The sequence below is a fragment of the Heptranchias perlo genome, chromosome 16 (genome assembly GCF_035084215.1).
Source record: "Heptranchias perlo isolate sHepPer1 chromosome 16, sHepPer1.hap1, whole genome shotgun sequence".
Lineage (NCBI taxonomy): Eukaryota > Metazoa > Chordata > Chondrichthyes > Hexanchiformes > Hexanchidae > Heptranchias > Heptranchias perlo.
The window spans coordinates 20359728-20373227 of record NC_090340.1 but is presented as its reverse complement, the minus strand read 5'-3'; the positions used below and the strand labels follow the sequence as shown (position 1 = coordinate 20373227).

Genomic DNA, 13500 nt, shown 5'->3' with positions numbered 1-13500 from the left:
TGGCACAGAGAGAGGGCATCAGCACAGTGGCAGAGAGAGAGGGCATCAGCACAGTGGCAGAGAGAGAGGGCATCAGCACAGTGGCACAGAGAGGGCATCAGCACAGTGGCAGAGAGAGGGCATCAGCACAGTGGCACTGAGAGAGGGCATCAGCACAGTGGCACAGAGGGCATCAGCACAGTGGCACAGAGAGAGGGCATCAGCACAGTGGCACAGAGAGAGGGCATCAGCACAGTGGCACAGAGAGAGGGCATAAGCTCAGTGGCACAGAGAGAGGGCATCAGCACAGTGGCAGAGAGAGAGGGCATCAGCACAGTGGCACAGAGAGGGCATCAGCACAGTGGCACAGAGAGAGGGCATCAGCACAGTGGCATCAAGTCACCACACTTTATATCTGTTGTTGCTTCGAAACATAGAGCAGAATAAAAGGTTGCTTTGATGTCAGTCCAGTCCTTGCTTACACTGTACAAGTGGCTGTATCGTACAGTACAACCCCCCTGGCTGAAAAAGGCAGAGCTTTCATACCCACTGAGACAGACTTACAGGTGGAGACCATATTAGATACACTCTGACCACAGGGAGCTTCCAGTCCCATTAGTGTGACTTTTCCAGGAATTTGTAAATCCACTCAAAGCTGCGAAGAGGAGCCTGGACCGAATTGAATGTTTTGCTTTTCTTTCTGGTAATATAAAGCCACTCAGGGCAGTAAAACTACAGCAGACGTTTTTATCCCTTCATTCAAAATGATTCTTATTTGTTTGTTGGATTCACGCTTGAATTTGATTGCTTCACAGAGGAACTAGTGAAGGTGAACAATGGCTCTGATTTTGCCTGGGCCAAAGATCAGGAAAGCCGGAACAAATTGTGGCAAGCACGGCACAGTGCGTGGTATGCTGCCCAGGCCCTGCGCCCAGGCTGTGAGGTAAGGCGGCTTGGTATTTGTTTCAAGAACTTCAAACAATCTTTTCAAACTAGCCACCGCGGTTAAACTGACGGACAAAATCTCCCTCATTTTGAAGGCTTATTCCACAGATGTGTGCGTCCCACTCTCAAGGCTACCTGAAATCATCGTGACTACTAAAGAGGACTTGGTGAATTCAAAGCTTACAGGTTAGCTGTTACTAAAGATACAGTTTACCTGTGTCGATCCTCTTCAATCCCAGCGTCTGCTGTCGCACTTTATTTCCTTAGCTGGGGTGGGTATGGGCCACAGCTGCTGTCAGTGGTACACAATGTCACGTCAGGTATGGTTTTCCTCCTGGGTCCCACATAACTGTCTGTGACTTGCTTCCAGAAGATGGTCTGAAAGTAGATTGACTAAAAATGTTCTGGCTGATCGCCGTTGACAGTGCAGAGTGATGAGACATGCTTTCACTTCTCCGATTGTTGCTCAGTCCCACCAAGCATTCGCCCCTGTTGGATTCTCACTGGAATGGCACTGGTGCTGAAAAATGCAGTGCAGACTGTCCTATTTTCTTAGGTGAGGGAGGAAGTAAAGCAGGGAGACGTTACAGTGGAAGATGTAAAACAGAAATGCAAAGTGAAATGGTTATTCAGGCACATTTGCATATTAGGATATGTGAAACCCAATATTTGAATTTAAAAAAAACTTATATTGACCAACATTGTAACAGGTTAAAAATACCAAACTGAGGCCTTTTCACTTGGCTGATGGTGGGAGAAGTGACAGAATTCCATTTATGTTTGATAAATTTTTGCACGAGTATCGTACTTTCTCCAAAAAAAATCCTTTCACGACACTCCTAATATGTATTTTCTTGTGATATTTTAGCCCTACCTGCATGAGTGTCAGTGCACAGTGTTGTTTTACTGTGGAGTGATTTCCTCGGTATTAGAACAAAAAGTAAAAGGGCTTTAAGTTTCTGTGCTGATGCCCTCATTCAGGGTAGGATTCTGGTCAAGGGAGGCCTTGGGATTCAGTGTCACTTCAAATTCTGAGTAACAAAACCAAAATTGTTCCAGAGCATCCTCTTAATCTGTGTGGGCATCCTACCTCCTCTGCAATATTAGGGTGTGCAGATGAGGTTAGATGAAGTAGGGTGGGAGGAGGCTCATGTGGAGCATAAACACCGGCATAGACCAGTTGGGCCGAATGGCCTGTTTCTGTGCTGTAAGTTCTATGTAATATGCGCAGACATCATAAGTGAACTAGTAAGGGGAGGTGTAGACTGGGGATGGGAGCAGGTTAAAGTCCGAGTCTGCTCAGTTCTTAATCTGAACCGTGTCAAATGGGAGATGCTGAGTGGAGATTGTCCCCGAGTAGGGGAGGGAAAATTCAGAGGGGAGAGTCACATCTGTGTGGGACATGAAGTCTCCTGGAAGCCGGTTACAGGATGGCAGTATAGCAGTTGATGGCAGTCTGTGACCAGGCCCTGCCAGCCAGATGAAGCAAGGGGATTAAAAGGTAAACTTAGTGACCCTTCCTGTAAAAATAATTCTAATAATAGAAGATTGAGGGTTGATCTAACTGAGGTCTTTAAAATGTTAAAAGGATTTGATAGAGCAGATACAGGGAAACTATTCCCTCTGATGGGGGAATCCAGAACAAGGGGACATAATGTTTAAAATTAGAGCCTGGCCATTCTGGAGTGAAATCAGAAAGCACTTCTTCACACAAAGGGTAGTAGAAATCCAGAACTCTCTCTCCCAAAAGGCTGTGGATGCTGGATCAATTGAAGCTTTCAAGACTGAGATCAACAGATTTTTGTTAGGTAAGAGTATCAAGGGACATGGAGCAAAGGCGGGAAATGGAATTGAGGTGCAGATAAGCCATGATCTAATTGAATTGTAGAACAGGCTCGAGGGGCTGAATAGTCCCTGTTCCTAATGTTCCTGTCTTTTAAAACAAAAATTAAAAGGAAACAAAGTCCTTAGAGATCTGGCAGGCATGCTTAAACAGTGGCCCTTTACAATGACCTTTATTCTAATCTTACTGAATATGATTGAATGTGGTTAAATCTTTATCGTATATTGTTTTCAAATGCAATTTTGTTTTTCTGAAATCTTTTCATTGCGTTTGATGTGAAAACACCTAATCATTCGTCTTGTTCCGACTCAAGGCCCTATTGTAGGCCACGTAGGAGACGGCAACTTCCACTGCTTGATGACTATGAATCCAGAGGACAAGGATGAAGGGAGGAGGGTGAAAGAGTTCACTGATAGATTGGCCAGGTACAGTGACAATGTCTTATTTAGAATGTATGCAGCAATAGGACTGGCAAGGTCAATCACAACACTTTCACAGATCAATACAGGTGAGAGAGGTCATTCAGCCTACTTTAACTCGCCTGCCTAGCAAAAAGGGTACGGTAGCATAGTGGTTATGTTACGGGACTAGTAATCCAGAGGCCCAGATTAATAATCCACAGAGGCATGAGTTCAAATCCTGCCACGGCAACTGGCGATTTTAAATTTAATTAAATAAAATTCTGGAATAAAAAAACTAGTATTAGTAATGGTGGGGAACAAAACTACCAGATTGTCAGTAGTTTCATCTGGTTCACTAATGCCCTTTAGGGAAGGAAACCTGCCGTCCTTACCCGGTCTGGCCTATATGTGACTCCAGACCCAAAGTAATGTGGTTGATTCTTAATCACCCTCTGAAATGGGCGAGCAAGACACTCAGTTGTAAAATCTTGCTGCGAAAAGTCATAATAAGAATAAAACCGGTCGGACCACCCAGCACCGAACACGACAAAGGCAAACTAAGCCCAGTCGATCCTGCAAATTCCTCCTCACTAACATCTGGGAACTTGTGCCAAAATTGGGAGAGCTGTCCCAAAGACTAGTCAAGCAACAGCCTGACATAGCCATACTCACAGAATCATACCTTCCAGCCAACGTCCCAGACTCTTCCATCACCATCCCTGGGTATGTCCTGTCCCACCGGCAGGACAGACCCACCAGAGGTGGCGGTACAGTGATATACAGTCAGGAGGGAGTGACCCTGGGACTCTTCAACATTGACTCCAGACCCCATGAATTCTCATGGCATCAGGCCAGACATGAGCAAGGAAACCTCCTGCTGATTGCCACCTACTGCCCTCCCTCAGCTGATGAATCAGTCCTCCTCCATGTTGAGCACCACTTGGAGGAAGCACTGAGGGTATCAAGGGCACAGAATGTACTCTGGGTGGGGGACTTCAATGTCCATCACCAAGAGTAGCTCAGTAGCACCACGACTGGCCGAGTGCTGTAAGCTGCAGGGCTACAGACCAGGTGCTGGAAGGTGGGATTAGAATGGGCACCTGGTTGTTCTTCGAGCCGGTGTGAACACGATGGGCTGAATGGCCCCCTTCTGTGCTGTATCTTTTCTATGGTTCTATGACATAGCTGCCAGACTGAGCCTGTGGCAGGTGGTGAGCGGACCAACACGAGGGAATTACATACTTGATCTCGTCCTCACCAGTCCACCTGTCGCAGATTCATCTGTCCATGACAGTATTGGTAGGAGTGACCACCGCACAGTCCTCGTGGAGACGAAGTTCCGTCTTCGCACTGAGGACACCATCCAACATGTTTTGTGGCACTACACCATGCTAAATGGGATAGATTCACAACAGATCTAGCAGCTCAAAACTGGGCATCCATGAGGCGCTGTGGGCCATCAGCAGCAGCAGAATTGTATTCCAGCACAATCTGTAACCTCATGGCCCGGCATATTCCTCACTCTACCATTACCAACAAGCCAGGGGATCAACTCTGGTTCAATGAGGAGTGTAGAAGAGCATGCCAGGAGCAGCCCCAGGCGTACCTAAAAATGAGGTGCCAACCTGGTGGAGCTACAACTCAGGACTACATGTACGCTAAACAACAGAAGCAACATGCTATAGACAGAGCTAAGCGATTCCACAACCAACGGATCAGATCAAAGCTCTGCAGTCCTGCGACATCCAGTCGTGAATGGTGGTGGACAATTAAACAACTAACGGGAGGAGGAGGCTCTGTAAACATCCCTATCCTCAATGATGGCACAATCCAGCACGTGAGTGCAAAAGACAAGGCTGAAGCGGTTGCAACCATCTTCAGCCAGAAGTGCCGAGTGGATGATCCATCTCTGCCTCCTCCCGATATCCCCACCATCACGGAAGCCAGTCTTCGGCCAATTCGATTCACTCCACGTGATATCAAGAAACGGCTGAGTGCACTGGATACAGCAAAGGCTATGGGCCCCAACAACATCCCGGCGGTAATGCTGAAGACTTGTGCTCTAGAACTAGCTGCGCCTCTAGCCAAACTGTTCCAGTACAGCTACAACACTGGCATCTACCCGACAATGTGGAAAATTGCCCAGGTATGCCGTGTCCACAAAAAGCAGAACAAATCCATTCCGGCCAATTGCCGCCCCATCAGTCTACTCTCAATCATCAGCAAAGTGATGGAAGGTGTCATCTCAGCCCCAGGACATTGCTGCAGGAGTTCCTCAAGGCAGTGTCCTAGGCCCAACCATCTTCAGCTGCTTCATCAATGACCTTCCCTCCATCATAAGGTCAGAAATGGGGATGTTCGCTGATGATTGCACAGTGTTCAGTTCCATTCGCAACCTCTCAGATAATGAAGCAGTCCATGCCCGCATGCAGCAAGACCTGGACAACATCCAGGCTTGAGCTGATAAGTGGCAAGTAACATTCGCGCCAGACAAGTGCCAGGCAATGACCATCTCCAACAAGAGAGAATCTAACCACCTCCCCTTGACATTCAACGGCATTACCATCACCGAATCCCCCACCATCAAAATCCTGGGGGTCATCATTGACCAGAAACCTAACTAGACCAGCCACATAAATACTGTGGCTACAAGAGCAGGTCAGAGGCTGGGTATTCTGCAGCGAGTGACTCACCTCCTGACTCCCCAAAGCCTTTCCACCATCTACAAGGCACAAGTCAGGAGTGTGTTGGAATACTCTCCACTTGCCTGGATGAGTACAGCTCCAACAACACTCAAGAAGCTCGACACCATCCAGGACAAAGCAGCCCACTTGATTGGCACCCTATCCACCACCCTAAACATTCACTCCCTCCATCACTGGCGCACAGGATGTACTGCAGCAACTCGCCAAGGCTTCTTCGACAGCACCTCCCAAACCCACGACCTCTACCATTTAGAAGGACAAGGGCAGCAGGCACATGAGAACAACACCACCTGCATGTTCCCCTCTAAGTCATACACCATTCCGACTTGGAAATATATCGCCGTTCCTTCATCGTCACTGGGTCAAAATCCTGGAACTCCCTTCCTAACAGCACTGTGGGAGAACCTTCACCACATGGACTGCAGTGGTTCAAGAAGGCAGCTCACCACCACCTTCTCAAGGGCAATTAGGGATGGGCAATAAATGCTGGCCTCGCCAGCGACGCCCACATCCCATGAACGAATAAAAATAAAAAGAATTTATAGTCCTTCAGGTCATCCAACTGGCCCTTGATTGATCTAAGGTTTTTACCTCCCTTACCCTATCTGGGAGACCATTCCAAAAGTTGGTCACTTTTTGCATGAAGAAGTCCTTCCTAAATTAACCTTTCACCTGTTTTAAGCTGTGCCTCTATCATGTTCTGCTGCCATGGCTTACCATCCACTGATGCTGAAGATTTATCCTTTCTGTACTATTTAACTCAATTCTCTGACATCAACAATGTGGATTTATATAGCACCTTTAACGTAGTTAAACGTGCTTCACAGGAGCATAAAATTGGAGACAAAAAAATTGACACCGACCCAAAGAAGGAGACATTAGGATAGGTGACCAAAAGTTTGGTCAAATAGGTAGGTAGAGAGGCGGAGAGGTTTAGGGAGTGAATTCCTGAGCTTAGGGCCTAGACTGCTTAAGGCACAACCACCAAAGGTGGGGCAAAGGAAATGGAGGATGCACTAGGGGCCAGAGTTGGAGGAACGCAGAGTTCTCGGAGGGTTGTGACACTCAGGATCAGCCTCTTGGTTCTTCTCTGCACTGTCCAAAATGGCACATAGAACTCAAGGTGTGCTCCGATTAGATTACTGTACAGTTTTTGCACCATTTATACTCTTTTGATTTAGCAATTTAAGTCAGCACTCTGTTCACTTTATCAATTGACGCTGCAGTGATTTCACGTTAAGCGCCAAGTCTACTAACACCTCAGATCTCTTTCAACTTTCCTTTTAACTTGTTAGACCCCATCTATATAATGTACATATAATGCGCATTGTTCCTTCCAACTTTGCAATACCATTAATTTACCTACTAAATTTCATCTGCCACTGTTTAGAGATTTTATCCAACTTCTCACGCTCTGGTTGCCTTTCCTCAGGCTATCAAGCACTTTACAGATTTCATCCATAGTCTTAATACCCTGAGATAAATACCATACATTTCCAAAGAATTTATTTGTTTTCATCCCCTTATGACTTCCTAGAAACCTCTATTTTGTTGATGTCAAAGTCAGCAAATCTGCTTGGATTATCTCTGTTAATGAAGGTCCTGTTACTGCACTAAAGGAGAAAATCCAATCAGATTCTCTAGTGAACACTTCAAGAAAGTAATTGTTGAGTATATACACAATCAGATGCTGTGTCTCTGTTGTTGCAATGGTGGATTTCCCTGAAGAGAAAAAAATTGCATTTTTCACAATGTTTTATTATCTGTTGAGCTGTGATCTCAATGTCGAGGTGGATTACTCCAGCTCAGCAATGGATACATGATGGACAGTGGAGGTTTGTAAAAACAATCCTAAGTTATCTAAGATTTAATTTCACAAGATGATCTGTGCTTCAATTGTTTGGAGGGGGGATTAAAAGATTTACAAAGTGCCAATGACATAGATTGTCGTGCTGTGCTACATGAAGTTCCAGTTTTTATCCAAAGTGCTTAAAATATCAAGTGCACAAACTTGTCTGCAGAGTTGGCCAGGTTTGCCAACCTCCTATTGAGCAGGAATTCCTATGATACTGTGCTGCCCACTTTATGGAATTAATTGAAAAGGCGCTTACAACCCCTGAAAGCTGGGAACTGATGGTTGGTAGGTGGGGAGTACCCACATGCTGGCAAACCAAATGGGAAGTGGATTGAGGCCTCGTGATTAGCAAGTACTGCGGGCCTATGTTGGCCTCAGTATTGCTGATCCTGATGCTCTGCAGTAGCTGTTTGACTTTCTTACTACATAAGCTAGACCTTGTAATTCAGAGGAGCAGATCCTTCTGTCCTCTCTACCGTTCCCAGCATTAATGGCAGTGATTGCAGCCTCTGCATACTGTAGGGGGATCTCCTGTTCTTGCAAAAAGCTGTAATCCCTGTTTAGTAGCTACCCTGGGAGTAGCTTTAAGAGGATAGAGCCACTGTTCTGGTGCATTAGACATCAGATGTGGGGAAGAGTGCTGCTGGGGATACTGCCCTGGTTTTTGTCCGCAAACAATGACACACTGACCAGGCCCCCAAAACAATGACAATTGACAGGTGTGCAAATCCAAGGTGTTACACATTGGAGGAAAAAAAATGGGGGTCAAACATAGTCAACAAATGGTGTTGAAACAACTTGGTGGGCAGACGTTAAAGGAGATCTGAGAGTGATAACAATTAACATGTCCAGGCATTGCAGAGCATTGGACAATAAAGCAAACAGAATGCTGAGCTATATTATCATAGAATCATAGAATCATAGAAGTTACAACATGGAAACAGGCCCTTCGGCCCAACATGTCCATGTCGCCCAGTTTATACCACTAAGCTAGTCCCAATTGCCTGCACTTGGCCCATATCCCTCTATACCCATCTTACCCATGTAACTGTCCAAATGCTTTTTAAAAGACAAAATTGTACCCGCCTCTACTACTGCCTCTGGCAGCTCGTTCCAGACACTCACCACCCTTTGAGTGAAAAAATTGCCCCTCTGGACCCTTTTGTATCTCTCCCCTCTCACCTTAAATCTATGCCCCCTCGTTATAGACTCCCCTACCTTTGGGAAAAGATTTTGACTATCGACCTTATCTATGCCCCTCATTATTTTATAGACTTCTATAAGATCACCCCTTAACCTCCTACTCTCCAGGGAAAAAAGTCCCAGTCTGTCTAACCTCTCCCTGTAAGTCAAACCATCAAGTCCCGGTAGCATCCTAGTAAATCTTTTCTGCACTCTTTCTAGTTTAATAATATCCTTTCTATAATAGGGTGACCAGAACTGTACACAGTACTCCAAGTGTGGCCTCACCAATGCCCTGTACAACTTCAACAAGACATCCCAACTCCTGCATTCAATGTTCTGACCAATGAAACCAAGCATGCCGAATGCCTTCTTCACCACCCTATCCACCTGTGACTCCACTTTCAAGGAGCTATGAACCTGTACTCCTAGATCTCTTTGTTCTATAACTCTCCCCAACGCCCTACCATTAACGGAGTAGGTCCTGGCCCGATTCGATCTACCAAAATGCATCACCTCACATTTATCTAAATTAAACTCCATCTGCCATTCATCGGCCCACTGGCCCAATTGATCAAGATCCCGTTGCAATCCTAGATAACCTTCTTCACTGTCCACAATGCCACCAATCTTGGTGTCATCTGCAAACTTACTAACCATGCCTCCTAAATTCTCATCCAAATCATTAATATAAATAACAAATAACAGCGGACCCAGCACCGATCCCTGAGGCACACCGCTGGACACAGGCATCCAGTTTGAAAAACAACCCTCTACAACCACCCTCTGTCTTCTGTCGTCAAGCCAATTTTGGATCCAATTGGCTACCTCACCTTGGATCCCGTGAGATTTAACCTTATGTAACAAGTAAAGTATAGATTTGAGACCGGCGCACTGAAGCTGTATAATGCCCTGGTCAGGCTGCATCTTCAATTGAGCGACCAATACCTGGAATGGTCTTCTGCTTGGGTACCAGAAGCAACAATCTGGAATCATTCAAGAGAGAGAGTTATTTGCTGTGATAGATCGTGGGAGTGGGAGTTTCTATGGAAGGATGATTGGGTCGGCCAAATAGCATCTCTCATCTGTACTCACCATTGTGAAGAAACCAATCAGAGCTGCATTACCTTTGTTTGCAGTGAATGAGGAGAACAGATCAGTACCAGTGAGTACAAAATTGGTGATTTAAAGCACCATACACACAGCAGTAGCTCAGTGCGCCACAGAGATGAGTTCTCAATCTCATTAGGAGTTGTCAGAGAGGAGGATTCCTCACATGCATCACCTACCAGCCATGAGAAGAGTTATATTGTCAAGAACTGAGACTGCTTTGCCAGCCACCTACTCAGCTGCCGGCGACTGTGCACTGTGGATGAAATTCATACAGGAAATATTTGCGAAAAGCAGAACAATTTTTGAATCAGCATTTAGCCTTTGAGCACCGGAGCGGCACTTATGTAAAAAACTGGAGAGGCAGATTTTATATTTAGGTCAAGTATTTTTTTTTAAAACTGTCAATGTGCACCTCCCCTAGCCAAGGAGGCAGGCGGTCAAACTCCTCCGAAATCAGATGTAGTAAGTATGGGTACATTACAGTCCTTTAAAAAGGGATTGGGCAAGTTCCTGAGGGAGGATGACATTGGGACGTATGGGGGAAGGTCTGTGAGTCAGTTAAGTTCATCCGGTATGGGCAACCATGGTCTCTCGGAGCTTCCTTTATTGCCTTATGGAGTTGTAGAGCAGTGTTGCAGTTTTTCCAGAAATTAATCCGTTTTTTTGGCTGCCTTCCCCGGTGTTAACATTGTCAGAAGTTGGTGAGGGCAGTGCATGAGGCTGCAGTATCTGCTGGATAGGATGAGCATTGATGGGCCTAACCATCTTTGCTCGTCCTTACTTTTATATATTCACATCTAAGAGACTTGCAAGAGTAACATGGGGTGACTTTTACTCGTGGTAAAGCATTTGGCCTACACACACACACTCACACACTCACACACACATACACACACACATATACACACACATATACACACACACACTGCTGAAGCTGAGACCCCCAGCATGTCAAGTGGAGGTCCATGAAGATGAAGCCCTGGTGTACTGCTGCACCTCTTAAAATTTATTGTAAGAATAGTATCATAGAATGATACAGCACAGAAGGAGGTCATTCGGCCTTTCGTGTTTGTGCTGGCACTTTGAAAGAGCTATCCAATTAGTCCCATTCCTCTGCCCTTTCCCCATAGCCCTGCAAATGTTACCTCTTCAAGTATTTATCCAATTCCCTTTTGAAAATTACTATTGAATCTGTTTCCACCACCCTTTCAGGCAGCGCATTCCAGATCATAACAACTCGCTGTGTAAAAAATGTTTTCCTCATGTTACCTTTGATTCTTTTGCCAATCACCTTAAATCTGTGTCCTCTGGTTACTGACCCTTCTGCCACTGGAAACAATTTCTCCTTATTTACTCTAACAAAACCCTTCATGATTTTGAACACTTCTGTCAAATCTCCCCTTAACCTTCTCTGCTCTAATGAGAACAACCCCAGATTCTCTAGTCTCTCCACATAACTGAAGTCTTTCATCCCTGGCACCATTCTACTAAATCTCCTCCGCACCGTCTCTAAGGCCTTGACATCCTTCCTAAAGTGTAGTGCCCAGAATTGGACACAATATTCCAGCTGAGGCCTAACCAGTGTTTTATAAAGGTTTAGCATAACTTCTTTGTTTTTGTACTCTGTCCCTCTGTTTATGAAGTCTTTTTAACAGCCTTCTCAACATGTCCTGCCACCTTCAAAGACTTGTGTACGGACACCCACAGGTCTCTCTGTTCCTGCACCCCCTTTAAAATTGTACCATTTAGTTTATATTGCTTCCCCTCATTCTTCCTACCAAACTGAATCACTTCACACTTCATGTTAAATTTCATCGGCCATGTGTCTGTCCATTTCACCTGTCTGTCTGTGACCTCCTGAAGTCTGTTACTATCCTCTTCACTGTTTACTACATTTCTGAGTTTTGTGTTATCTGCAAACTTTGAAATTATGCCCTGTATACTCAAGTCCAGGTCATTAATATATATCAAAAAGAGCAGTGGTCCTAATACTGACCCCTGGGGGACACCACTGTATACTTCCCTCCAATCTGAAAAACAACCATTCACCACTATTCTCTGCTCTCTGTCCCTTAGCCAATTTTGTATCCACTCAGCTACTGTTCCTTTAATCCCATGGACTTCAATTTTGCTAACAAGGTTATTATGTTCTACTTTATCAAAACCTTTTGAAAGTCCATATACACAACAACATCAACCACACTACCCTCATCAACTCTCTCCGGTACTTCATCAATGAACACAATCAAGTTAGTAAAACATGATTTGCCTTTAACAAATCCGTGCTGACTTTCATTTATTAACCCATATTTTTCCAAGTGTCAATTAATTTTGTCCCAGATTAATGTCTCGAAAAGTCTCCCCACCACCGACATTAGACTGACTGGCCTGTAGCTGCCGGGTTTATCCTTCCCTTTTTTTGAACAGCGGCATAACATTAACAATCCTCCAGTCCTCTGGCACCACCCCAATATCTAAGGAGGATAGGAAGATTGTGGCCAGAGCCTCCGCAATTTCCACCCTTACTTCCCTCAGCAAAGCTCTAGCTTTGGATGCCCTTTCCCCCTATCTGGACCAGGTGACTTTTCTACTTTGTGCGCTGCCAACCTTTTTAATACCTCCTTTTTATCTTATCCAATTTCTCCACTACCTTCTCCTTTACTGTGACACTGGCAGCATCCTCTTTAGCGAGGACGGATGCGATTAATTTAGTATCACAGCCATACCATCTGCCTCCACAAGAAGATCTCCGTTTTGATCCCTAATCAGCTGCACCCTTCCTTTGACTACCCATTTATTATTTATATGTTTATAAAAGACTTTTGGGTTCCCTTTTATGTTACCTGCTAATCTATTCTCATTCACTCCCAATGCCCTTCTTATTTCCTTTTTCCATTCTCCCCTGTACTTTTTGTATTCAGCTTGGTTCTCTACTGAATTATGAACCTGACATTTTTTGTAAGCTCCTTTTTCTGTTTCATTTTAATCTCTGTCTTTAGTCATCCAGGGAGCTCTAGCTTTGGATGCCCTTCCTTTCCCCCTCGTGGGAATGTGTCTAGTCTGTAGCCAAACTGTAGCTCTTTGAAGGCCTCCCATTGCTCATTTACTGTTTTGCCTGCCAATCTTTGATTCCAATTCACCTGGGCCAGATCCCTTTTCAACTCACTGAAATTTGCCCTCCTCCAGTTGAGTATTTTCACATTTGATTTTTCCTTGTCCTTTTGCATAATTACTCTGAACCATTGATATTTCTGAACCATTGATATTGTGATCACTGTTTCCCAAATGCTCGCCCACTGAAACATGTCCCACTTCATTTCCCAGAACTAGATCCAACACAGCTTCCTTCCTCGTTGGGCTGGAAACATACTGATCAAGAAAGTTCTCTTGTACACATTTCAGGAATTCCTCCCCCTCTGCCCTTTACTTGTTATTTTCCCAGTCTATATTAGGACAATTGAAGTCCTCCATTATCAC

The 13500-nt window shown here is 45.0% G+C and overlaps 1 protein-coding gene across 1 annotated transcript in view; it reads left to right on the top strand.

Moving 5' to 3' along the window:
- ldhd (lactate dehydrogenase D) overlaps positions 1–13500 on the top strand; it is a 61389-nt gene that overhangs the window by 45019 nt on the left and 2870 nt on the right. The window contains exons 8-10 of the mRNA XM_067997757.1: positions 795–922; positions 1020–1110; positions 3081–3192. Coding sequence (XP_067853858.1) covers positions 795–922; positions 1020–1110; positions 3081–3192 — 331 coding nt within the window. The remainder of the gene's footprint in view (positions 1–794; positions 923–1019; positions 1111–3080; positions 3193–13500) is intronic.